This window comes from Hirundo rustica, chromosome 3 (genome assembly GCF_015227805.2).
Source record: "Hirundo rustica isolate bHirRus1 chromosome 3, bHirRus1.pri.v3, whole genome shotgun sequence".
Classification (NCBI taxonomy): Eukaryota; Metazoa; Chordata; class Aves; order Passeriformes; family Hirundinidae; genus Hirundo; species Hirundo rustica.
In genome coordinates, this window is record NC_053452.1 from 98,770,768 (window position 1) to 98,797,250 (window position 26,483).

The window sequence follows — 26,483 nt, forward strand, 5'->3', positions numbered from 1 at the left end:
CCTTGTACTGTCCACCAACTGATGGTTCAAAAGGATTTTTCTAAGCCACGGATACTGACTTTATATTTAGCAACCTCTGCTGGATTAATTTTTCAAGTACTGTTTCAGTTACTTTCAAGTCATGTAAACTTTAGCATCAATGCCATTTTTTTCTTTGTGCAGGTTTTTGTTTGCTTTGTTTGGGTTTTTTTTTTCCGGGGGGAAAGGGTTGTTAAAGGGAAGCACCATAGCTCACCTTCACGCCTGTGAAGACCACTTTATTTTGTATGCCTTGAGCCACCAAATGTAGATTACATTCAATAACCTCTAGTTCTGGTATCAGGAGAGACAGTGAACAATCACTCCCTATTCATCCTCTCCCTCTGCCACTTGTGATTTTATGGACTTTTATCATTCTGTCTCAACCATCTGCCTTTCAGTCTAGTTATCCTCATACAGGTGTTGCATGCTATTCCGCATTCCTGTCACTCCCCTCTAGAATCTTTCCATTTTACTACATTGGGCAGAAGATGGAAGAAACCACAGCTACCCACAGTATTACGAATGCAAATACACCAGAGATTTATAAATGCATATTATTTGGGGGAATTAACAATGCTTTATTTTCACCTACCATTTTATCATCCATGAGATAAGGCCATTTCATAATTCTTAGGTCATCTTTACTACTCTGAACAGTCTCCGAAAATTTTGCCACATTTTTCTGCAGCCCTTTTTCCAAAAGGTCATGAGTATACTGTGAAGCACATGCCTAGGCACAGAGCCTTGTGGACTTCCCTGGATTTTTTTTTTTTTTTTTTTTGGCCACAAAATGTGATTATTTAGTCTAGTTTCCTATTTCCTTTAAATCAGTTATTTAACCATCTTATAACCCTTACTTTCATCCTACAGCAGCTTGCTTGCTCCAACAGCCTGGGATGAATCCTTGTCAAAAGCCTTCCCTTTCAGAAGGTCATTTCCATATTGCCACCAGCACTGGATACATAGCCCAGATCCTGCTTTACAGACAGCTGAAAATGATTAAAAATTGACCCTTCCTACTCTCCTGATTCTGCTGTAATGCATTTTCATTCAAATATGACCTGCTAGTCCCTTCCTTTCCAGTGTTCATCCACTCTCTTCTTCCCTATTGAGTGACACAAACATTTAACAAGACTAAAACAAAAGATTTCTTGTTATTATTTGTTAACAGAGCTTTCCAGTTCATATAAGCTTACAATATTAAAGGAAATACAGCCACATAAAAGTTAGTCTGAAATCTATGCTGCATTTATTACATTTTAAAAATCAAGTCAAATCCCACACACTGTTAAGCAATTTCCCCATCACCTTCACACTGCCAGCCATATACACTGCCAGATAAAGTTTCATTAGGCCTTTATTGCTAATGTGAAGAAATTTTTAAGGAGTTCTACTGCATACTAAAGATATACTGCAGAGGTTTTGTCATTTTTTTTCCCGAGGGGTGGGTGGGGAGGGTGGCACACAGGAGGAACAGACATGATACCCAACAAGATTTTGTGTCTGATGAAAATCTCCACATAAAAAGCAGCAGCCCAACCAAGGATTTTGACATTCAGACAACTGAAGCACTACTTATTTGGAAGTGTAGTTCTTACAGTATACAGGTGAATAGCTCATGCCTAATTACAGATTGAAACAATTTGAAATAGCACAAGTTTAAAATATAAATGTAGAAAATCAGGTAATCAGAATTTCCAATGAAGCATTCATTCTGGAGCAGATAGGCAACATCATTAACACAAATGCAAACAATAGTACAGATGATTTAATTGGATTACTTCACTCCTATGAATTTTTCCAAATAAACCCCTTAATAAAGCCAGAAATGGAATTCAAGTGTCACCTTTTCTGGATGTTTTGGCCTATACCAGTCAGTCACACTCTCCAAACGTGATCTCACTGAAGCAGCTGTGTGTACACAAGAAATCACATTTGGATGTTTCGATCCAAGAGCGGGTAAGGACAAACAGAGGTGAGCAGCATGCTGTCCCTCACCACTAACACCAACAGTTGCCATAGCAACAGGAGGGATCACTGGAAGAGGTTGGTATTGATCTTTCCATCCCATGTTCATTGCCATTCCTTCAGAGTGGTCTTACATAATGCTACCACAACCAACACCATCACAAATACCCAAGTTCTGAAGTTAAAGGTAAACAATAGTGTTAAAAAGGCAGCAAGGAATAATTAATATTACAGTTAGCCTGGGTACACAAAGAGCAAGCAGCAAATCTTCATCCTAGTGCAAGCTATGCCAGGGGAAGATAGGATGTCAATATGTACAGGAATGTTTCATCATGCCTTCCACCTACATTTGAAATTTCTTGTGCATTCTCCTACAACACAGCATCTGCCTGTTCTCAGCATTTGTAACAACATAGTAACCACCTATTGCAAAAAGTAGGATATAGTAAAGGATATTTTGTGCTTAGTTGCAAGCCTTTTACATCATGCCAGCATACTGCAGATTGGCACGGATCCAGAAGAGTAAGAAAGTCTAAGCAGACAAATATTAAAGAGATTTTTCAGGTTAACAGTAGCATAGCTCCAGAGTCCCTCACAGCACAACTCAACCTATAAATATGGGATAACACATTACATGAGTTTATCACAGATTTTGGTAAAGACTAATATTGTTTCCAGTAACAATATGTAGCTGAGAACTGCACTTAGTTCACAAATTGCAGGATGTTTTTGTTGATACTACCATGAGGCTCAAATGAAAAATACATTTTGAAGGTTTCATTTTCACAAAAAAACATTCCTTCTGAAGACATGCAAAAATGGGAGGAAAAGGGTTTAAAATATTAGGCAATATTAAGAAAGCCTTTTAAGACCACTCCCAACTATATTTATAGCCAGAACAGTTAGCAGAACATGGCCCTAGCTAAAAGCATAAGGCTGTTTATACAAGAAATATAAAATATTGTTCTTGAAAACAAGTAGATAACTTCTGCTACATGAATCCGACATTGTCCCAGTTTTGTATCAGCATAATAATATTTCTGTAATTCATTTTATTTGCATAAAGTTGATGTAATAAAGCAATAGTATGGAATGTACCCACTATCTCCAGAAACTTTAGAGTTCACAAAGTGATTAGCCCCTCCAAAAAAAAAAAAAAAAAAATCTAGGTAGCTCAGCCTTCAGAAAATGCATCATAGTTTCCCATTCTCAAGGCAAATACAAAAGACAAAATTACAAGTCTACACCAGTATAGATATTCCTAACAAAATTTTAACTTTTTTACTTAAAAAAAAAATAGATCCTGAAAAAAACTTTTAACAATACCTACCAGTTGTGTACATCAAGTTAATAACTCCAGCATAATTCAAACCAATTATAGCAGTATATGATATTTAAGGGCTCTTGGAACCCTGTTAATAACCAGTCTCCCATCATAACTTAAAGAGGCAAATAGCCACGGGTCTGCTGAGGACCATTCAACTGCATATACACTATCTTCATGTTCTTCATAGGTAGCTATTACACTGTCCTGAAGGGGCTCCTTAATCCTAAAATGGAAAACAAAGACCAAAAAAATTAGTAAGGATTTGTGAATACACTTGATTGTAAAGGCCCTATTAAGTGTCACTAACATCTAGATACATAAAATCTCATTTAAAGTATAAGAATGCAGTAGGTTAGGTTAACCTTAGTAGGTTCTAAGGAGGTATTTTATACCTTATGTAGTTGCATGTACTTATGTTTTACATGACAGCAAAGTCAAATCAGTGCAAAATAACCCATTTACAGGGACAAGTAACTCTTACCCTACATTTCAGTGTGTTTTCTGTCACTCAGAACCTACACTAAGTATCTCTCACTCTTTAAAGCAAGCTAAACTACACAGCATGATCTAAATGCAAAACTTTTTACAAACATCTTTTTTCTCATCATGTTACATCCCATCCTCTCTCCCTTCATTGTTAAATGAATTGTTAAAATAATTCACAGTCTTAGAGATATGCAGATGGGTAAGCAGTTGCCGCCCCTAACATCGGTCTCTCCTTTGCTGCCATCCTGGACCCATTCTTTCCAGAACCATGCAAGGGGGAGGGAGCCACCACTCTGAACACTGATTTTTATCTCCCATTGCTAGAGTTATATCAGCACCAGATTCTCATTTACTACTGTATACCCCACCTCTCACTGCAACAGCCAAGCTCCTGGTCACCTGCATCATAGAAGAGATACAGATTCCCTTCTGCATTGTAAATATTCAAGAGATTCAGGCAACTCTCGTTAAGTCCAAACCACTCAAGAGTTATTGATTGTACTCCGCTAACTGAGCACAGCCCTTCTTCCCTCTATTCCCAAAGCCAGTCTCTCCTCTCAGAACACCACCACAGCACATTATTCTGTAGCTACAGGGTAGGGGAGTTTTCAGAGGATGACCTTAGAGCTCCTTTAGCAACAGAGAATCGCCTCTGACAAGAATCAGTCAGCCCTTCAGAGTCATCCATCCGCCTCCTAGAAACAGCCTTGTACTACAGCTGCAACCCTCCTCACAGAAAGCAAAGCCAAAGAGCCTTGTGAATGCCACTCAATCATTTAAACAGATGCTGCTACTACAGAAATGAAGTGTTGTTATTGGCTGCCTTTCCCCTTTCCTGCTACTCTCTGAAAGCACACAGCTCTGCAATTACAAAACCTGGATGGAAGCACAGTAGGATCTTTTGCAGGGTACCACTGCCCCACCTAGCCAGCTGAGCCAGCTGCAATTCTAACACTGCAATTAAAATTCAGTTGAGTTTAATGAAGAAACCAAAAGCAGACTCATACTGTAGAATAGCTTCAGATATATATTTTCAAGGATTTTTACCATTTATTTGTGCTACATTAAAGGTCAACTAACCAAAAAAGGTCACAGTACAACCAACACTCAGCCCCTGGTTAATTGCAAAGAACAAGCTTGTTTTGCAGTTCTCCTGAATATGAACTTTGATACAAACCATCTAACAGCAGAGGCTAACAAACACAGACACTTACCTCCTGCAATGTGTTTTTCTAACTTCCTGCTAACTGACATGCCTGGCTAAGTGAAAGTTGGTCATGTCCCCAGACAGCAATGTGCTTCATGTAGTGCTCACCCACTTACCCACAACTCCATTATTCTGCAGGTTTCAGATGTCTCTCTGGATAAGCAGGGGAGTAATGCACACTGCACATGGCTGTCAGGGGACACGACCGACTTTCAGTTAACCAGGAATCTCAGTTAACCGAAGGTTGGATAAACAAGGACAAATAAGCTTCTAGATTACACTATTTTCTGTATGCTCAGAGTTGTTTCAGCATTTCATTTAAATAACACAGCTCATCTAATTTAATTTACAGGAGTCATAAGGGAAATGAGTGTTCAGGAAACAAGCCTGTAGATTAATTTCTGTTTGCCATTTCCATTTATAACTACACTTTTAAACTATGTTTTATTATTATCTATACACTGAATTTCCTCTTAGGTATGAAAGTAAATTTTGTGCCTTCTCAAAAAGAGAAAGCATGCTATTCCACATGGTTCTTCAGGCCAATGGCACAGCCTTGAAACAGTTATGGAGAATCAGAGAAAATCCATATAGAACTGATCACTTGGTGTAAAAGAGCTAGATATGATACAAGACAATCAGGATGGAAAAAAAATCATCTCAAAATGACATGTGTCTCAGGAACAATACAGAAGATCCAAAAGAAACTGTCCATGAGCACCTTTTACAAACATGATGAATGAAAACAGGTCAACCTTTAAATTATGCAATGGGTAATGACCCCAGGATTCTGCTAGTGGAATAAAAAGCAGAATTCATTTAATGTATGTGAAAAACTGTTCTAAAACATAAAAAAACCCCAAAACAGAAAAAAACCAACAGCATAAGGAGCTGACTTTTTTGGGATGAGTTTTTTTCCTCACAACAGGAATCTCTTAGAGGCAGACTACCTTACCTGATGCTAAGAGATTTCCAAGAAAACACCTCAAATTTCTCTGTATTTTGGCTACATTTGCTTTACTTGATAATCCAAGAATAGGCTGAGGACACTATTTTTGAATCAATATCAATTTAGGATACTTAGAATTGTTCTGTTCCTGAGTCACACAACGATATTAGCACCCCAAATGAAATTTTACACATCTTTTACATGTATCTGTTTATTAAAGAATCATCTCAGATAAACAAGAACAGTAGCTGTACAGAGCTGGATATGAAATAAACTTTCTTCTATGCTACTTTAATATGTATAATTCACATTCTTGCCAGAACACAGAGATACCTGTTTTCACTTAAAAGCTGCAGATTATGGGTATAAAAATAGCTCTGTATAGCTATATACATAGCATGCAGGCATGTACAAAATAGCTGTGTATAGCATGGATAGCTATGCTATATAGATAGTTCAGTGTACTACAGATGTAGGTGCTTGGCCTATTGCTCCCATGATTGAGAGACGGTGCTGTGCAAGGCCAGCAGTTGGACTCAATGATCCTTGTGGGTTCCTTCCAACTCACCTTATTCTGTGACTGTATCTGATAGCAGACCTGGAAATCCCTTGTTACTCCTGGCAGGTTTAGTTAGCTATTTTCTTCCCTGCCCCAGATCTTCATGACCCTTAAAATGCTTCTTTAGTTCCTTACTTTCCTATCTATTTTGAAGATTTTATTCTGACCTAAATACCTTTTATTTTTTACTTTTTATTCTGATTAAAATACCTCTCCTTCTGTAGGTTCTTGCACTGAATCAACTGACAATGCACCACGTTCCTTTTGCCACCAAGAAATCATAGGATGAAATGTGCGGTCTCTACCTACATCATGCATAATTTTTAGACCTGTGCCACACAGAGCTGAAAATGGACTGTGCTTTCCTGCAGTCTAATTCAAATAGAACAACGCCAGTCAACAACTTCTATGAAAGGAGAGAAGCTTTTATTTTACCAGATAACTTTGAGGTTAATTGTGTTACAGATTCAAGAAAGAAACCTGTTCAGCCTTGGATAATTGTTTTCATGTAGAAAGCTATTATTTCCAATTACTTCTCATGGTAACAACCACTTAAGTTTACAGTGCTTACAATTCTGTTTTGTCACCACGGTGTTCAATCAAATATGGTTTTCAGTCAGCAAAAATCATTAATTCCTTATCACAGTCAAAACTAAATCCTCTTTAATCTAAAAATCACTATGAAATAGAAATTGATCAATAGAGCAGCAGTGTGTACTGCAGCATCCAAAAATGAATCCTGAAAAGCATAGCACTGGATTCTGGAATAAGCCCATAGATGCATTTTCCTTCTGACTTCAAGAGAAAATTGTTTCTGGTAAGATTAGGCAACACACTACCTGCTTTTTCACTCGCTTTAAAAAGTCTGAATTCAAGTATGTTTATTCTTAAACATATTTTTTAATAGACAATAACTGGCCATTCATACTATCCCAAACATCATAATTTTTTTTATTTAAAAAAGTGTTTTCTGAACTGCTTCCCTAGGAAAACAGGAAAAGCATATTTTTATATAACAGGCTTCATAGATGTCCTAATATGAAAAATAAATAAAGGAAGGTATACGGTATACCTGCTGACAAGGGTTAAAGAAAGAAATACTTCAGGAAAACCAGAAGCTTTTAAAGAAAATAGTCTTGGAACTGCAAAGTGCTGCTGGCACTACGTTTTGCTCAGCTTCTTACATATCCAACAAAATAAAGTCCTGAATCCTGTCACTCCCCAAAACAGAAACTATTTAACCTGTTTTAATTAATTAGGTCTCTTGGTTGATTCCATAGCATAAACCTATGACTTCTAGGTTTCTCCAAGACATAAATATCAAAAGAAAAATAGCATCAAATTTAACACTGCTGACAGCTGCGTGAAAATATCCTGAAAGCCTGCCTCAGCATGTTTGGCAAATACTTTTCAAAATATCAATGCTGACAAATCTCTCTCCTGAAGTCACAGATGAACATACAAAGGTGTTAAGTTAGACTGTACAGATCATATGTAATATTGTGAAACCACGTGATTTATTATTAAAAAAACTCTAAACCACATTACTATCATAACAAGTAGATACCATCAACTTCTTAAGACAAAATTTTGAAGAAAGTCTCTTTCTATAGAGAAGGCAGCCACCATTTTCTCTAGTCCATTCCGATAGCTGAAAACGTTTCGACACATAACATCTCATTAAAAACTTCATGATCACAAGTGAGATTCTCTGCACTGGAAGAATTAATCCTTTGCATCTCTCAGCTTTAAATATAGAATGTTGAGAAGTGCTTGTGCTTGATCTTCTGTTTGTATCAAAGGACATTATGGCTAACATCTGAGATGAAAAAGATGGAAATATAAGCCTAGGAAAACCACTAAAACTCTATTTTCTAACAGGAATTTCTGGTACAATCTTTAAAAGATAACAGATTATCATTATTTTAGAACATATCATCAAAAAATGTAATGTAAGGGAGAAGGCAGCATATGGACCTTAGTGATCAGTTCTGCCAGTGAAAACAGCAAGTAAAAGCCCCCCCAAACTAAGCGACCTGGTAGCTTATACTGCAAAATTAAAGTTTTAGGATGGCTTCCTTTCCAGGACTAATGTATAAACTCAAAATGTTATTGACCATATAAATCTCTTCATTGTTACGGACACAGAACAAGCTTTTTCTCTTAAAGGGCAAGCCCTCCGTAACCAGTTGAGCCTTGTCACAAAGTTCTGACCACAGAAGTCATGAAGAATGAAAACACTGCTGTAGCATGTACCTTGCTGCTGGTGCTCCTGTGATAACCAAATATTCTTTTTATGCTGTGTATCAACAGCATACCAAACAGAGACCTACACAGTTCATCATTTAAACCCATAAGGCAAACAAACATATTGGAGTAACTAAAGAAAAGGAATACTGATTGGCATGTAAAGATGGCCACACTAAATTGCAAGAAAGGTAGAATTAAAATGACTATCAGAATAATTTAATACAGTAACATATAGACTCACTCACTAACATCAGGATTTTGGATGACCAAAGACTAAAGGAAGGATATAAGACAGTCACTACCTCCCTTAGGAGGACGACAGTTCCTAATGCTCTCCTAGGATCTTACAGGGAGCTGACAGTCACATTCAGGAGATTTAGAACTCAGGCAAGTGCAGTGTTGCAGGGAAAAAAGTTCTTGCAACAACAAAGTGCAAAGCCACTAAAGAAAGGTCAAGGAAAAGCCTGACAAGCGACTGCACTCACAGATGTAGAATGATCCCACGTTTTAAAAGTTTTGTTCAAACTTAGGCATTGAAAATTACTCCTCATGTTCTTATCCAGGCACATTAGCTTTGTTTTGGGGATGAAACCTAAATGATCCCAAGTACTCACCCTCCTCTGTTCTATTTTCATTTATTTTGTACACGTTTTTCTACCTCTGGATCAATGTGCTAGAAACAGAACTACAGTGCAGAAACTGAACGAAGTACAGCACTTTATTCTCAGCTATTTGTTGGGTTTTTTCCATATTTGAACTGTGGGACTCTACCAGAATATAGCACAGCTGTCCTTTGGCCATATGCCTATAACTCTTCTCTGTGGACAACTCCAGCCTCTTCTTAGACTACCTATTTTCAACAGCAGCTTTGTGCTTCCCATACAGAAAGCACTGAAGTCTTTCTTAATTCAGTGCAAGAAAACAAACACAGTCGGCATGCTTCTCCTAGACACATTTCACAAAACCTGTGCATGCGCAGCTGGCATGTTTTAGAAAACACAAAATCACAGTAAGTGAGAGCAGATAAACTCAAGAATATGGCTAATAGCAAAGGAAAATCATACATGGAAGAATCAGAAGTCTTCACAGATTATTCAGAAGGCAGTAAATGTCTCTGAACTGCAAATAGTCAGGGGCTAGGAGTATATCCAGGGGAAGTATATCTCCTTTTCCTATTTTCATTATTTTTCTTCATTTCCTCCTGTATCATGAGACACATGATACAGGCTAGGGAGACCTTTGACATGTTACAGGAAAGCTGCCTGCTCTTACCTTTTTTGCTTGATAAGAGAAACAACAGCAGCAGTTAAAAAATAGGGAAAAGATAAACAGGACTTAGAGTCTGATCTAAACCAGAAGTTAAGAGGAACCATTGATCACTTCATTTCAACAAGAGATCCATCTTCATGCAACAGCCCTAGTTATGTTGTTTATTCAAGCATGTTCTGGTCTCTAAGATGGGAGCAGATAGGCCCAAGACCTCAACACTGAAGGAAGAAACCACTAAGAAATTCTTAGTAAGAGTGGAATACAGCAACTTTTAGTTTGTCTGTTCATTATGCAATGAACTTGAATTCTTTTCTTTTGAAAAAAATTATCTCCTAACCATTATTTTCAGTTGGGAACCTTAAAAACCAGGCAACCACTGCAGTATATCTGGAAAGAATAATTGAGTGGGTAGACTCATGCATAGCTCTACACAGTTGAACAAGGAATGGTTAAACTCCCATACTATTTGTTTTTGTCTCCAACCAAGATATACAGTAAAAATTAGGAAATGTACTCTGAAACATATTAAAAATGAACAAGTCTTAAAGACCTCAGGAAGAAATTTTAACTGCGTAGAACAGTATTACAAGTCAATGTTTTCAAAATATGCGGACTTCACTAAGTAGAAAAAACAATAAATCTTTGATGATAAAACTGGCACATACTCATCATTTTTATATTTATTCTAAGGAAGATTTTTACAAGTGATTGTATTCAGGACAAATAAAATGCAGAAAGAGTCTTTTCCTTTCTTTCCACTTGATATTTCAACCTTCTGAGAGAGATATGATACTCAGTCTGAAGGTGACTGGCTAGAGACACAGGTTGTACAATTACATGCTCTTCTTGGTGTATTTCAAGATACACCTGAAAAAGACATTCTCTTTATCAGTTTTTTTGGTGCTGTTTAATAGCACATCAGATGTCCTCCAAAAAAGGATAAATGAACCTTGTGAGACTAAAACACTTTCCTGAAAGTCTAGAACATACCCAAGCAAAAAACCCAAAACAAACAAACAAACAAAAATAATTTAAAAACCCACACAATAAAACTCCAAACACACTCCTCCTCCACTAAATCATAGAGTGAAAACCTGTATTTTACAAAAGAGACAGTACCCATGGAACGGTGCAAGAGACTCTTCACAGAGGTCTCTAGGAGGATATCAGAGCCAAAATATTTGGCACTAGTGGTTGACTAATGAGAAGTATTCCAAACAGCTGTTACACCCTACTTCATTTGTGCACTCAGAACCAAACAGACATTTATTTGGCAACAGTTCAAGGCTGCAGCAGCTTGCAAACATCCTTCTGACTCAACTCATAACAAGAGGGTGGAAGGGGAAACCTAAAACAAGACTTTCATAGTACCAAGCAAAGGTTACAAAAGCTAATGCGTTGTCCCAGGTTTTGAAGAAAACAGATGAGCAGCTGAAAAGCACCTATTTAAAAAGCAAACACAGAATTGGTACTCTTGTAGCCTCTGGGAACAGGCAAGGATCTACATCATAACTATACAAGTCATTCATGATGTGGTTTACATCCATCCCACAGACACAGGAAAAGATGCATTATATTTGTTGTATTGCATTGGATGACCTTGGATTCAAAAATTCCTATTCCAGAACAATGACTTGTGTTTTAATGAGGCAAACTACACAGTCTAAAATCCACAGAAATTCCAGATAACCTACTACACAATGTCTGTCAGACTGCTATTTACTTGTGATTTTTTTAATGCATTCCCACCATATTAAAAAAGTGGTCTCATTCTCATTTCCACTAATGCTATTTATCTTCCATCCAGAACAGAGTAAATTGCAATCTCCAGCTGAAGGTAAGGAATCAAAAGATGTCACTACCCATGGCAGGGGAGTTGAAACTACTGATCTTTAAGACCCTTACAACGCAAACCATTCTTTGATTTTATATTTAAAACACTGTAACTCAGTTACATTCCAGGAAGTAAGGATATACTGCTGATGTAAGCAAATTTTTAGGTATTTAATTTGATACTCCTTGGTTTTTCAGGCACTTACAATACATAGAGAAAATCTTGTAAAGAAATCTTGTACATTTAAAATTAGCCATTTCTATATATGGAATAACTTTCTTATTTAGTATTAAAAAAAGAATAGTTTCCAGGTCTTTTAAAGAAAGCCAAAACACCAAAACTGTCTGGAGCCAAACTACATATGTATTAATAAAATTAAGGTTCAAGAGCAACCTTAAAAATGCAACTAGAGAAGCAATCTAAACTTTACTTAGATTTTAGCTGAAACATCTAGCAAATACAGCAGAACAACTAGGCGATCTTTCTTGTAAATTCCTTGTTTCTTGTCACATCTGACTGTTCTTTATTTTAAAAGATCATTCAGGGGCTAATCTGCCTATGTCATTGCAGACAGCTTTGTAGAGCTGTCCAGAGAAGGGCAATGAAGCTGGTGAAGGGTCTAGTGAGTAAGTCCTATGAGGAGGGGTTGAGGGAGCTGGGCTTGTTTAGTCTGGAGAGGAGGAGGCTCAGGGGTGACTTTATGCCTCTCAACTACTGCCTAACAGGATATTGGAGCCAGCTGGGGGTCAGTCTCTTCTCCCATGCAACAAGTGACAGGAGAGGACACAGCCTCAAGCTATGCCAGGTTGGACATTAAGAGAAACTTCTTCACAGAAAGAGTGATTAGAAATTGGAAAGGGCTGCCCAGAGAGACAGTGGAATGACCATCGCAGGGGGTGTTCAAGGAAAGACTGAGGGTGGCAGCCATTTCCAGGGTCTAGCTGACACAGTATTGTTCAGTCATAGGTTGGACTCTGATCTCCGAGATCTTTTCCAATCTAGTTCATTCTGTAATTCTGTGATTCACTTTGTAAAGGAAAAGTTTGCTGAACATCACCACAAAAGCTAGTCACAACAAAATTAGAAGGCTTCAGCCCAACCTCAATCTATAGAGCTCTTTATATACACATATATACACTTGTAAAGACATGTAAAAAGGAAAATAAGCATCATATACTGCAGAATGAAAAAGTAGAAAGCACACAAAAACTGAGTATAAAAACTATTATTTTAGCATTTCAGTTAATTTTTTTCTAAAACCCCATCCCTACGAAATTCACAAGGAAAATATGTGATTCCACACAAACCAAATTTACAAACGGATGGGTTTACAAACGTTTGCCAACAGCATGCACTATCCTATACCAAGAGTGTTGAAGCCAAGCTTCTGGTTTGCTTGATCTAGAGCTGATGAGTTACTGGGTTCCATAGCAGTCAGAGATATTAAGAGCAAAATTTTTTAAAAAATAATGTGTTTATACTTCCTTTCTTCTGCCTGGGCAGAAGCTCATCATTAGACTGGTAACATTTCCTACGGGTCCTAACACATACACAGAAAATACAAAAGCATATTTTCAAATTCTCACTTAACCCAGATTATTCTACAGGCTTGCCTTGAACCAGAGCTCCCTTAAAGTGAATCTTTTCACCAACCCAGTGGACTTTAGGACTGATCCCCAGCATCACCAATTCCCTTCCTACCAGTGAATGTGGAGTGACCATGTCAATTTTAAAGAGTGTATTCCACCCAAGACTGAATAAAGAACCAAGTGGGAATTCTAACTACTTACCTGAAAGGCCTGTATACAAAAATCCTAGCCAGCAAAAAAAAAATCAACATGTAAACCATTACAATGAAGTGACAAATTATTAGCATCTACAGAAAACTCAGAAAACTTCATACTTCTCTTCTTGATGCTGGTCCTCTTGGTCACTGAGTTCATCATCATCTACCATATGGCCAAATGGTTCAGAAGAAATTGATACCATATTAGACAGGATAACTCTGCTGTCACTACTTCCTGTAAGGATCAGCTGATCATGAGAATGATTGTATCTGACATTCCAGACCCTAAAAAAGTTTAAAAAGAGAGAAAAAGAGACTATTTGTGGTAGGTAGTGCATCACTGTTTCTAAGAGCAGCACTAAAAACTCATCTTTTCAATGTTTTAAATATGCATAGAAGTAACATGCCTCATTCCAAAGACTGGTTTTTTGCTATCTTCATTTGACTTTTAAGTTTCCATGTCATGTTTTCTATGAGGCGTCTTTAAAATTTGACAAGTAAATTAAAAACCAAAACAAAACAACCAAACCAACAAATCACACCATTCAATGGCATTATTCCTTGAGGGTACATGCCAATTCATTGTGGAGTAAACCAGAAAAAAACTTAAGTCCTAAATACAAAAATTTCCCCGAAGCAAAATATGGATTAAAAATAGCCTTTTAAACAAAAATCTCACAACATTCTTACAGTGAAGTTTAAAATAGATCCTAAAAACAAATGCAGGACTATATTTCACTACAATTTTTACATTTTACATATCAAGTTAATACCAAATGTCTTATGGTTCTTGTTTTATTCTTTTTCTTTGAATATTCTGAAGAAAAAAGGTATAAATGATGCTTCTGTTAATTCCCATCTTCATTTCCTTTAAAGTGGCTTTAGGATCTGGATTTATTTTGCAAGAATTACTCCAACCCAAATTTTATAAAACATAAATAATTCATCTTTTCTTAAGTACTGAAATTTTCTACATCAGGCAAGATTCTCTCTTTACTCCAGCCACAAGGCCAGTGCATCAGATACAGACTCTAAATGTTATCTCAGAGAAGAAAATGATTCACTTACATATTCTGACTTAAGGACTGTGAAGAACATAAAAAAAAGTGGAGCTGCATTACTGAACATTACAACCATTTGGCAACAGAAGGATGGATGGCAGCTGCTTTATTACTGCACATCAGGTGCAGCACATCAGGCTCCATTTGGGAAGACACACCTGTGTCCCAGCTGGGCCCCATGGGCCAAGTTCTGTGCTGTGCTTCTCAAAGGTGTACCCCATCTCCCAACAATGTTAACAACAGTTTCTTGCCAATTAGACTAATGTTGTCTAAACTCTTAATTTACAACTACACAAGGAATATTGACATGCTGAAACTTTTCCTCTGTGCAAAAAAATGATTATGCACAATAGGACAAACATAGTTAGGAACAATGCAAACTAAACGATAAAATGATTAGCTGAATAAATTATATAAGCCATCCACCCACAAAACAGCATGCAGATAATTGGTTCTACCAGTGGGAATGCTCCTCTAGTGTCTTCACTGGTTCAGTGACATTTCTCGTGTCCCAGAATTTCACCTTGCAGTCATCTCCACAGCTAGCCAGGTAGTACTGTTTATTGGGATTAAAGTCCAGGTCTCGTACCAGCTGTCCGTGTGCATTTTCTATACAATATATCTGCCTGTAAAACATAAAGAAAATTAAATTGTCTATAAAAAGCTGACTGCACTCCACTTACAGAAATCTGTTTCCCTGGAAACCTGCATAATCCCCTTAGCACCCACAGACCTAGAGTTCCCATTGCTAGCGCAGAGTTTAGGGAATTCCCAGTTGTTAACAACAGAACCTTGTATGGATTTCTCAGCTTGCTTTAGAAGCTTTGCTCCTTCCGTGTTTGTTTCCATTAGGATCATCGGGAGTTAAAAGGAAACAGTAGTTTCAGATGATTCTAACACAGCTCTGTAGCAACTGTTACAAATGTCTGCTACTAAACCACAACAGTTTCAGATAAGAACTTCCTTGTCCCTAAGAGGTTATACTAATTCCCTATTTAAGACATCTACTCCTCCCTGTAGGAAAAGCTGAGATGAAAAGGTTGCAACAGATATAAACAACAGCTTTTTATTACTGCTCTGTATTGAATTTACCTTCTTGAGCTCTTGCATTTATGACTAATTTACCTGTGGCCCTTAAACTACTCAGCCAGACATAACTTCATCCATCTGGACCACTTTAAAAACCATCCATAGTACTGCTACCAACCTAGCATATCTCTTCCAAAACATCATATGCCATCAGATTGTTTCCCTACCTTGCCTCTGAAACTTGGGGGTTGTCTGTTTTTTTCTGTTTACAATATTGTATTACCAGTTTTCTCCAAGCCACCAATATATCATCTAAAGTTCTGCTTGGACTAGACATCTTCTACAATCTTCACTAGAACTTTTCAACACTTCATGAGTTTTTTGTTTTTCTCTAAATGAAAAATATTTCTCTTCAGTAAACATATTGACCAAAACTTCCAATTTCTTGTGAAAACTACATATTCTTAGGGTCTTCTGTCACGATCAGATAGTCTCTTGCTGTTAATACCTAACTACTAATACAAAGCAAAATAGCTCCAGGAGAGATTCAAAGTGTATCAGGGCTGTACTAAGCCTATCCTGACAGCTCTGGCAATCACCAGCGAAATTACTAAGATATCTAGCACCAGCACTCTCCTCAGAGTTTGAGAGGCCAAGGATATCATTCAGGTATGCCTTTCTACCAGGCATTCGGGGAGTGGAATTCAAGATTTCACTTAGTTTTTTAGAATACATATATGGCAAAAATTTTAAGTCTCAAGCATGCTTGCTGCAGTAAAACACTTCTTTCCTCCTTCACTGCACCTTTCACTTTTTTCTTGCATTGCTTAGAGATGTAATGGCTTAAAAATACTACTGTCCATTGTACATTCAGGACTACTCACCATGAAAGACTTTATCCCAGCTTAACTATTCTAACAATTTGATCCCTTTCCTCCCCAAATATGAATATATTTTTAGTCACTTTTCACCCTACCTACATAAATAATACATACAATGTGAGTGGGAAATTTAGTGTAAGATTAATGCCAGACCACATGAACATTTTCTCCAGCTATTGGCTCCACTTTCTCATATTATTATTCTTACATGTTATTTAGAATTTAGCCTTGCAGTCTGAATTTTCCTGATAAAGTTTTCTCTCTAAATCCAATCAGCCTAGTGTCTGTCTAATCTGCTTCACAAACTCTTCTCTGATTAAGACTGCTTCTTAGTTTAGTCTAGGACTCTTCCTGCCAATCTCTTTTTTTTCCTTTCTCCCCTTCTTCGTTTGCTATGTCCAAAAGAATGTACTCCCTCTGTCTTACAGCTATAATATACTGTAGGTTCTCTGCAGGAGAAGCTACTCTTGCTAATTCTAGTATTTCTTTTCACTTTGCTGGTAGAAGAGTTTTCTGCCCTTGATTCTTCCCTCCCCCCTCATTTTATGCTTCTTATACTGCCACAGTTTATATTGCCCTGACTTTAAACTCTGACTTCTAGACTAATTATTATGAAATATTCACATAGTAGACATATTATAGCATAACTGAAGATGAGACTTAATATTGCACATGCTTTTTGAATACATTGCAAACAGCTTTTTGGAATAGCCTAGTTATCAAACTGATTTAATGTCTATCTACTCTGAGCTTTACTTAAAGTAAATAGAATAGTGGGGTTTGTTTTTGTTAATCAAGCTACCCCTTTCACAGGATCCAGACTATAATATCCAGATTATCTAGTTTTTATAGAAGTTACTCAGAGAATTCCTTTAATACAAGATAGAGATGCTTCTTCTAATGAGACAGAGCATTAAACAGACTTTACAATATTTGATATTTTTGCATCAAAACACAGGCTTTGATTAAAGATCTGCATACGATATGTCAGAAATAGGATTACAAAAACATTACAAAAAACCAAATTAATAAAACTCCTTCTCCTTAATATTCTCTTTCCACTCTTGTCTTTATAAAGTGTCTTTATAACTAACTATACACATTACATAAAAATTAGATTTTTATATATCATTTTACAAAGCAAAGAACAGGACTTTCAAACATGATGATAAGCATATAGGAAGTGACTTTTAATTACTGTATTTTTAACTTTCCTTCATTAAATAAATCTTTTTGGCAAAACCACCCAAGACTAGCAAAGAAGGGATTTATTGCTACAACTCTGAGCTGGAAGGAACAACTGAACTAAATTTAAAGTCATCGCCCTTTAAAGCAACAAAAGTTATTACAAGACATCAGTCTTTTCGCTTTAGTGATAAATTACTATGTGCTAAGGGGATAAAGTGTACTTTTAAAAAAGCTTGAAGAGGCTTTAGTAGTCATGGCAACAGATGTGCACAACATCACTCCTTTGCTTATCAAAATCACAACTAAGCAGGGGGGAAAAAGCCTGATTAGGTATATTCAAAGCTTTTATTTGGTTATGATTTTGATAGATTCAGTTATTTCTTATCACTAGTATTCTGCAATCTTTATTATAGTATAGAACACTTTGTTAAAATCAGAAGTGAAGAGCGAACTTAACCTGTACATTGCCTTCAAAGATTAACGCCACCTTTAAATGCTATGAAGACAGTTCATAACATAGTCAGGACTGTTAAACCATTTTCAGGTTGAATTACAAAACAGCTTCATTCAGGTAATCCCTACGTATTGAGCAAATCCTTGTGAGACTAGTACCTAGTTCAATAAAACTCAATATACAAGTTAGAATTGAAGCTGATGGGGAATACCGGAGAATTAAATTGTAACTATATCAGCTATGCAAGCCCTTCTATTCCTTTTATGAACTATAGGTTTGCCACTTATCATTTAAAACAAAAAAATTATGCTAGGAGCAATGCAAAAATCTACCTCCAAAGGAGATTGTCTTTTCTAGAGAACACGACTTCAGGCTCTCATTACCTCATGCTCCGTGTGTCCCACCCTCGGACAGTGGTATCGTTGGCTGTGGCAATCTGGGTGCAATTGTGGTGTGGACTCCATCTTCCTGAAGTAAATTTTAATTGTCCTTTCCCTTCCAAGGCTGCGGAACTAGAGAGCTAAAATAATGAAACAAAGCTGGCAATGTTTCTAAATGCAACACTAAAATGAAATTACTTGCAATGAAGACAAAGCTGCTCAATAGCCTATTGCTCCAAGTGCAACAGACTACCAAATCCGAAGACTGAAGGAAAAAAAAGTAAAGAAAAAAACAAATAGAAGCTGGAGCTGATTCTCAACCACTAAGTTTTTAAAAGGCTTATGCAGTACAATGTATGCCAAAATATTAGAAGTACTGTACTATTCTATAAACTAAAATAGTTTCAGATCACTGTTGAAACAGCAGATAGACAATATGGGCACTCTGCACATATCTGTAGCTGCCACACATGCACACATGCATTTAGCTTCATTAACAGTCTCACAAGATTTTTTCCATGTGAAAATGCCAAATTGCCAGTCTAGATACTAGACTGCAAATCTACAGTCTGTGAGATACAAAGGTTTCAGTTCCAAAACCAGGCTTGCATGTCATGGAGCAGGCAGCTTTTCATCTCCACAGTTCATGAAGAGAAAGTCCAAAGCAATCAACTTTCTCTTTAAAGCTGTAGAGCAAGTTATGCCCAAATTCCATGTGAGTACGGGGGAAAATCAAAGCTGCCAACACTGAAAATTACTTTTACTTCCAATCACTTACTGAAACTTAATACCTGAAGAGGAAAACCAAAATATTTGCATTAAATCAGATACAAAATTTATACAAATTTCAAGCAGTTACATAAACAGCAGACTTATTTGGTTGTCTTTCACACAACTTTCATATTTCAAAATGTTTCATTATGAGGTATTTCACAAAAGCAGACTACTGCACTGGATCCTGTTGGATCCTAATGCAACATCAATATTCCATTTAATAGTAGATTGCTCAGCACAAATATTATGCTTTGATGGATAAAAAAGACTAAAATATACAAACTGTTTATATAAACTTTAACTGATATCAACAGAAAAATATGCTGTTAATACTTAACTGCCTAAATCTATTTGTATATTGTATAAATGTAAAATACATTAATGTATTTTGCTAAATGTTTATTACTGCCACTCCACCAAGAATATCATATTACTTTAGCATTATGATTAACAATCTAGAAATTAGAACTAGAATTTTTCTTTTTAAAGAACGTGGAATTCCCAGCATGCAAGATCATATATTGCTCATGTGTTAATGAATAATGTAACACTGTGGCCAAACCTACCCCGCTAACACCATTCCTCACCTAGAACAAATACTGTCTGAAAGCCTTTCATCAACTTTCTACAACAGGTTATTAATAGAAACAAAAACACTACATAGGACACTGGACACCGGATAAGAAAATTATTTTTTTATTTTTTGACGCACACTAGATTGCAGGCACAACAGACTATTCGTAGCTTGTGTAGGCCATTTCAAAAATTAACTTAAATTTCTTTAGTAAGCAGACATGGCTATTCAAAGCTTAGACAGGGGAGAGGGAAGAAAATATTAACACTGACAGTAAGATAGAACCAACAGAGGGAGTTATGTTTTTTCAGGTATTTAAAAATCTGCTCTTGAGATGGAAAGAATCACATATTCAAAATATGACTCAGGGCAGAGGGTCATTTTCAGCATTAGATAATACTTTCTTCAGCATTCCTGACATATATATATATATATATATATACACACACACACACACACACACATATAAAAGAGCCTTCTAATTTTAACTTTTATAATGTAAGCTATAAAAAGTTGAAATTTCTTTTCTTTGCAGTCAAAAGTTTAGGGTTGAGGCCAGCACATGCATACTGTGATATTTCTTAACAACATATGAAAAAAATCACCTATATGCTAGATGGGCCAATTCTTCCTTGCCTTCACATGCAATTCATAAATAAATAAATGACATCTTTCCTTATACAGATGTCCAGCTATATATACAGCCAAGTTCTTAGTCAACTCAGTCTTCTTTTCCATGTCATCTATGAACCTGAAAGCAACTGTAAGGATTTAAAGAACAATTTGGAGATAAAGAGAAGTTTTCATACATAAAAAAGAATTCTTATGTAACAGAAGTCTACAGGTTTCCTTCCTGGAATCCAAGAAATAAAGAAAACAAAGTTTGTAGTTCAGAATCACAAATGCTGGTTCAAAAACACCTTAGCTGTAATTTTAATTCATACTTGAATATATGGGCAGGTAAGTAAGCGCTCCTTTTATCTTGAACTCTTTCCTCCACTTCTTTAAATGGACAAAAGCAAACTACAAAAGGGAAGGAAAACATGACATATGTGTATTTTAAACATTATTCTTGTGTGAAGATTAGGATCTGTGTTGCCCAGAAGATGAAGACATGCAGGTGTGAGGGCCTCACTGGATACTGAAGGTAAACACTTCATGGTATTATTTTATAAGCACAAAATGGGACTTACATTAAGGAAAAAGGAAAGGAATAGAGTAAGACTGAATGTCTACTTTTTGACAACAAAATTAGGAATTACTCTTGCAATGCACAAGGATCACATTGATTTCAGAAAAGAAGTCTGGAGAAAATGAAATCCTGAACGGTGCAAAACGTTTACCAGAGTATGGATGGATTTTACACCATCCCTAAATGCTTAGCTGGAACAATGCCTAAATTCAGTGGCACAAGAACAAAAATAGAAGGGCAGCATGATATTATACTACAGTTCCACAAAAGCAACACTTTGAAATAAGAAAAAATCTTCTAAAAAAAGTTTAAACTATGTAACATGATCAGAATAGAACTGTTTATGTTATCCTCAGTGAAGGAAGGAGTTTTACAAAAACAAAGTACCAAAATATGAAAAAATCTGTCCTAGGATATCATAGATCTAGGACTGATCTCTGTGTATTCAAATGAAAGTATCAATTACCCCCATTTATTTCTGCCAAAATAATCAAGGACTGAGTTTGATTACATAAGAGCTGACTTGGAAAGAGGAAAGGACAGGCAGTATCCTCCAAAAAAACCCAAAACATATAAAATGTTAAAGGGTACAGAAATTATCTACGAAAACCACAAGCACCACGGCAACAGTGAACCATCTGCTCATGCTCTCTTTCAGGAAAAGAGGTATGTGACCAAGAACAGAACAGGAAAGTACTTGGAAGAAAGGGCTACTATAGGCAAACCCAAGCAGACTATTTTGAGATTGACATTCAAAGGCATGTGTGTTTTACTGACTTGTTATTGACAGACACAGAAAGGTTGATGAGGGTTGTAAATTGAGTTCAATTCCTCCAACTGCAGGAAACTATGCCACGTAGTCTTTTTGTAACTGTTCTTGACTCCTGAACCATCTTAAAACTATTTGCCTTTTCAAATAGCCTCATTATATTGGCAGCTCAGAGCTATTCTCAGAATAGCTAAGTAACAGAACTCACATATTTTTAAGTGTTGAGTTTCTACATTACAATAAGAAAATATTTTTATTCGTTAAACACAAGTTTTCTGCTTTATGCTACAAAAATTAGACTAAACATCAAGTTCATATTCTGAAATATGTTGATATTCCTATATGCTGACGATGCATTCTAAATTCTGCCAGCAATAATTTTTTTTATTTCACTCCTACTTCTATTCTATTGTTAAGGATACCATTAAATAAAATTGATTCCAACTCTATGAGCTGGTTTCTATCCTCATTCTGATCCAGTAATTTCCCTTTTATTTTTCTTCAGACAGTTTTCTGCCTTCCTATAGTTAATCTGTGTTTATTCAAGTTGCAGTAATAATGGGGCACTAAAAAATTCTCCACTAAATTCCACAAGGAATTTCCAGCCTTGAGAAACAGCAGCTATCTTGCCAAAAAAGCATCTGATGCTTATTCCTAACATTCTCTGTACTTGGATACATCACTTTTATGCAGATAGCCTGTGAAATCTTCCCAAATATTCCACCTTGACTGGAATGCCACTGCCTGATATTATCTGTTGTTCTCAAGACACACGAATGATGCCAAATAATCCAGACAGGACAAGAAATATAAAAGGAATATAATTATAATAGTTTGGATTAAAATTATCAAAACCACACCTCTATTTATCCCCTTTGTGAAAACATATGAAAACCAGAAAAATATCTAGATTTTAATATCTGTATTTCATTCTATTGTGCTCATCTGCCATGCCAAACATACTGCATTTACCCAAGGAAGAGTTCTAGCAATTTGTTGACATCTGACCTCAAATCTGTACACAGAAATATTAACTGTCGTCTTCTCAGCAGAATCTATCCACACCTTGTGGATTATCTGGGCTTCTCTTGGGTCCAGCTAATGATTATAAATGGCAAAGAATAGCTAATTTAATTGCAAAAGGTAATGATGCAGTGAGCATAGGATTAATTTCACCCCAGAAGGTAATGTCCTCAAAACAATAATAAAGGGAGAGATCAAAAGGACAGAAAAAGCTTGTCTTAATGTAAATACGGGCAAACTGAATACTGTAAGGAGGAAACAAGTTAGCAAAAAAACCTGAAAGAAAATAAAAAACAAAACCACAAACCAAAATCAAAAGGAACCCAAATAAACCCACTGAACTCTACGGTAAATTACAGTTAGCAAATGTTTCTTATCCCAAGCTGACTAGATAATTCAGATAATGAAAACACCAATAATTTTATTACCAAGAAGCTCTGAATGCATTGGGAACTCTAAAATTCTTCAGGCTAATTTTAATGAAACAATGTGACTTGTAAATCACAAGCAGATACAGAAAAGGAACAAAGCAAGACTCAAGTTTTGATCACTGTAGAGAAGCAGAAATTTTGGCCAATACAAAATTTAAAGACACACATATTTTCAGTTTTTCATCTATATTATACCTGAATTTTAGACAAACTTTCATAAACATGAAAGGTCCATAAAGAGTAACATTTTTTTACTTCTTGCCATTAAAATGGCCTATAATATGTACATATACAAAAAAAGGAAGCAATTGAAATGTGTTGTAAAAACAGGAAGACCAGTGATGCACTCGTGTAATGAATACCTCCTTACCTCTATTACCTGATACAGATACAGTGGACCTGATCTTACTTTTAGCTAATGATGATATTATTCAACTTGAACACCATCATGTGTTTTTTACAAAAAGAGAAAACAATTCAAACACACTGACCTTTCTATTATTTTAATCCTAGGCTCTTGATTTAATCAGTTATAACAACACATATATATACACAAAAGTACATAGTTATTTTACTTATACGTCTATAGCAACAGGTATATTTTGTTCTCCCCTTAGCAATCTCTTCAGAAAACATAAGTTTACTCGTGTTGAGGAGAACATTCAGTGGAGGTAGCTGGGTGTGCAGCAGCAGTGCCAGCTGCAGACTGAGCTCTGGGTGGTGGAGAGAAATGAGGCAAGAGGCCAGGAAGAAGCACCGACCATTTGCTCAACAAAAGGCACAGGGACCTGTGTCAGCAGTTAGTTGACTGGACACTCAGAAACACAGCAGGAGCAAAGGACTGAGAAGGAAGACTCCAGACTTTCGCTGCATAGACTGGGAGGGTATAAAAACTCCAGGGTTTTCTTTATTTAGGGTCCCTCATAGGAGGCACCAGCCCAGGCTGCTGCCGTGCTGTTGCACTGTGATTAAATTACTTAAAGGATTGAGAGGACTGAGACACTGCTATGGGAAACCTGGTGAGGGTGTGAGTGGGGCACAGAGGGAGTCAAGCAGGGACCTGTCAGCACACTGGAGCTGCCCAAAGTCTCTGACCATGGGAGAGTGACTGCCAGTGACTCCTGATGGTCAGACAGGGATGATTCCTCAACACCAGCTATGGCCTGCTTAGTCACTGCCTGCTTGAACCAAACAGCCCATTAGGTGATATGGCATTAGGTGGCTAAGAGATTCTAAAAACAGACAACTCTTCACTGTAATGAGCAATAAAGATAACTTTTCTTGTTATTTACATAACCTCTGTGTATCTGCATATAAAGGAAATACTGGTTGGGTTTTTTTATTCACCTTAACATGCCCCCTTTTTAATGTGGCAATACCCGATTTCTTTTCTCTAGCCTGTTCTATATCTGTTTTCTAGGCAAAAAAACCCTCTTATTATTAATATCTCGGGCAAGTATCTCTTTACATGCTGATCAAAAAACATTAAAATACCAATACTTTTTAGAATTGTGATATATTATGCATGCAACAATCCCTTATAAACAGGATATTCACAGAAAGAGATCCCTGTTTCACCAACAAACAAACAAACCAACACACCTGCTTCATTAGCCTACAAACAATCCTTGTACATGGTGATAACCAAATGGAAAATATATTTACTGCTTACCTCTATCAATGCTACCTGTTTTATACCCAACTTGTTCTCACAGATTTCGCTCACATTCTAAATACTACAGCAGCAAAAGCTGGGGTAGAGTGCTGATTTATGGAGGAGGGTTTTACTGTTTTTATTTGTTTTGGTTTTTTTTTTTAAGGGAAAGCCAACTGTATAACAAAACATTGCTTGTTTTTCTTTATAGCTCTTTGTCAGCCCTACATATTTTTTGCAAATATAAATTGCTACAGAATAAAAGTTATCATTTTTCAGCCATATATAGAGTTTAATCAGTTAATCTCTTAGTAAGTTAATCTCTTAGTAAGGCAGTAATGTTCAAAGATTTCAGAAATGCACCACAGTTACTCCTAGTCCCAAAAAGGCCTATGATAGTGGACTTCAGCTTGTCATAATTTTCATTACTAGAAAGTCTATAGCAGGTGTTTTAAAGAGATGTTTATGCTTTCCTCAGTCTTGTTCAACTGGACTCCAGCTAGCTCAGGAATCCACAGACATGTTTAAGACAAATTTGTTGCAGACAAAAATTCAACATTCAAAAATTGCAAGAATTCCAATCTCAGAAGTGATTCACTGGACTCAAGATTTTGAGGCATGGACATAGGTTTTCTGAGAGTCAAGTTTCAGTGAACTTTCTCTATCAAACCACTTTAAAAGCAGTGTATGACTTGGTATTGAAGTAAGTATCATCTAAGAACAACTCAAAAACTGCTGGAGCAGAAGACTGATTATGCTAAACAATCATTCTCAGGTAAAATTTTAATCACAAATAATTCTTGTTTACAGTGCAATCACATGAGATACCAGACTATTTTAAATGGAAATATAGAGGATCAGTCGAATTCTATATCAAGTCTCCTGAGAGCCTGATTGTAAAATCTGAACAACGTTCTTAACTTCTCAAACAAAGGTTTTTAATAAACATTTTCAAATGATCCTATCTGAAGATGTCAGTCAAGAGTTGATATACCTACTTCATTACGTGAAGCAGTTTCTTTGATATAGAATTTCACATTTGGTTTTATTCATTTACTTCTATAAAAAATATAAGCATATAACAAATGTCACAGGTTAAAAATCCCCTTCATTTCTTTATCACTTACTTTGCCTTCTAGAGTCCTTTCGTGCCATCAACATTTGATGCAGTACAAGCATATCTTAGAAGCATCAATTAAAAAAATATTCTACATAAGGAATTCTACTTTAAATACTGCAAGGATATGCAAGCTGAATGTTGCTCTGAGGACAAAAATACTGATTCCCCAAATCATATCGAAATTACAAAATTTGGTCGTTTATTCCTCTCCAAAATGATACAGATAATAATTCTAGCAACAGAAGGAAAAGAAAATGGAAATCACGGTTATCTGCACAAATATTTGTGTGACAGAGT

At 36.4% G+C, this 26,483-nt stretch overlaps 1 protein-coding gene across 4 annotated transcripts in view; it reads right to left on the reverse strand.

The window, feature by feature from the left end:
• Positions 1–1,247: 1,247 nt before the first annotated feature.
• The window catches only part of EIPR1 (EARP complex and GARP complex interacting protein 1), a 77,897-nt gene continuing 52,661 nt past the window's right edge, over positions 1,248–26,483 (reverse strand). For 2 of the 4 annotated variants that reach the window (XM_040058072.1, XM_040058074.2), the window contains 5 exons: positions 18,653–18,789; positions 15,176–15,343; positions 13,774–13,941; positions 13,661–13,684; positions 1,248–3,539 (listed from right to left, as the gene is read on the reverse strand). In XM_040058072.1, the coding sequence (XP_039914006.1) occupies positions 3,365–3,539; positions 13,661–13,684; positions 13,774–13,941; positions 15,176–15,343; positions 18,653–18,789 (672 nt within the window). In that variant the 3' untranslated portion in view covers positions 1,248–3,364. The remainder of the gene's footprint in view (positions 3,540–13,660; positions 13,685–13,773; positions 13,942–15,175; positions 15,344–18,652; positions 18,790–26,483) is intronic. The other 2 variants (XM_040058075.2, XM_040058073.2) reach the window with 1 other exon arrangement.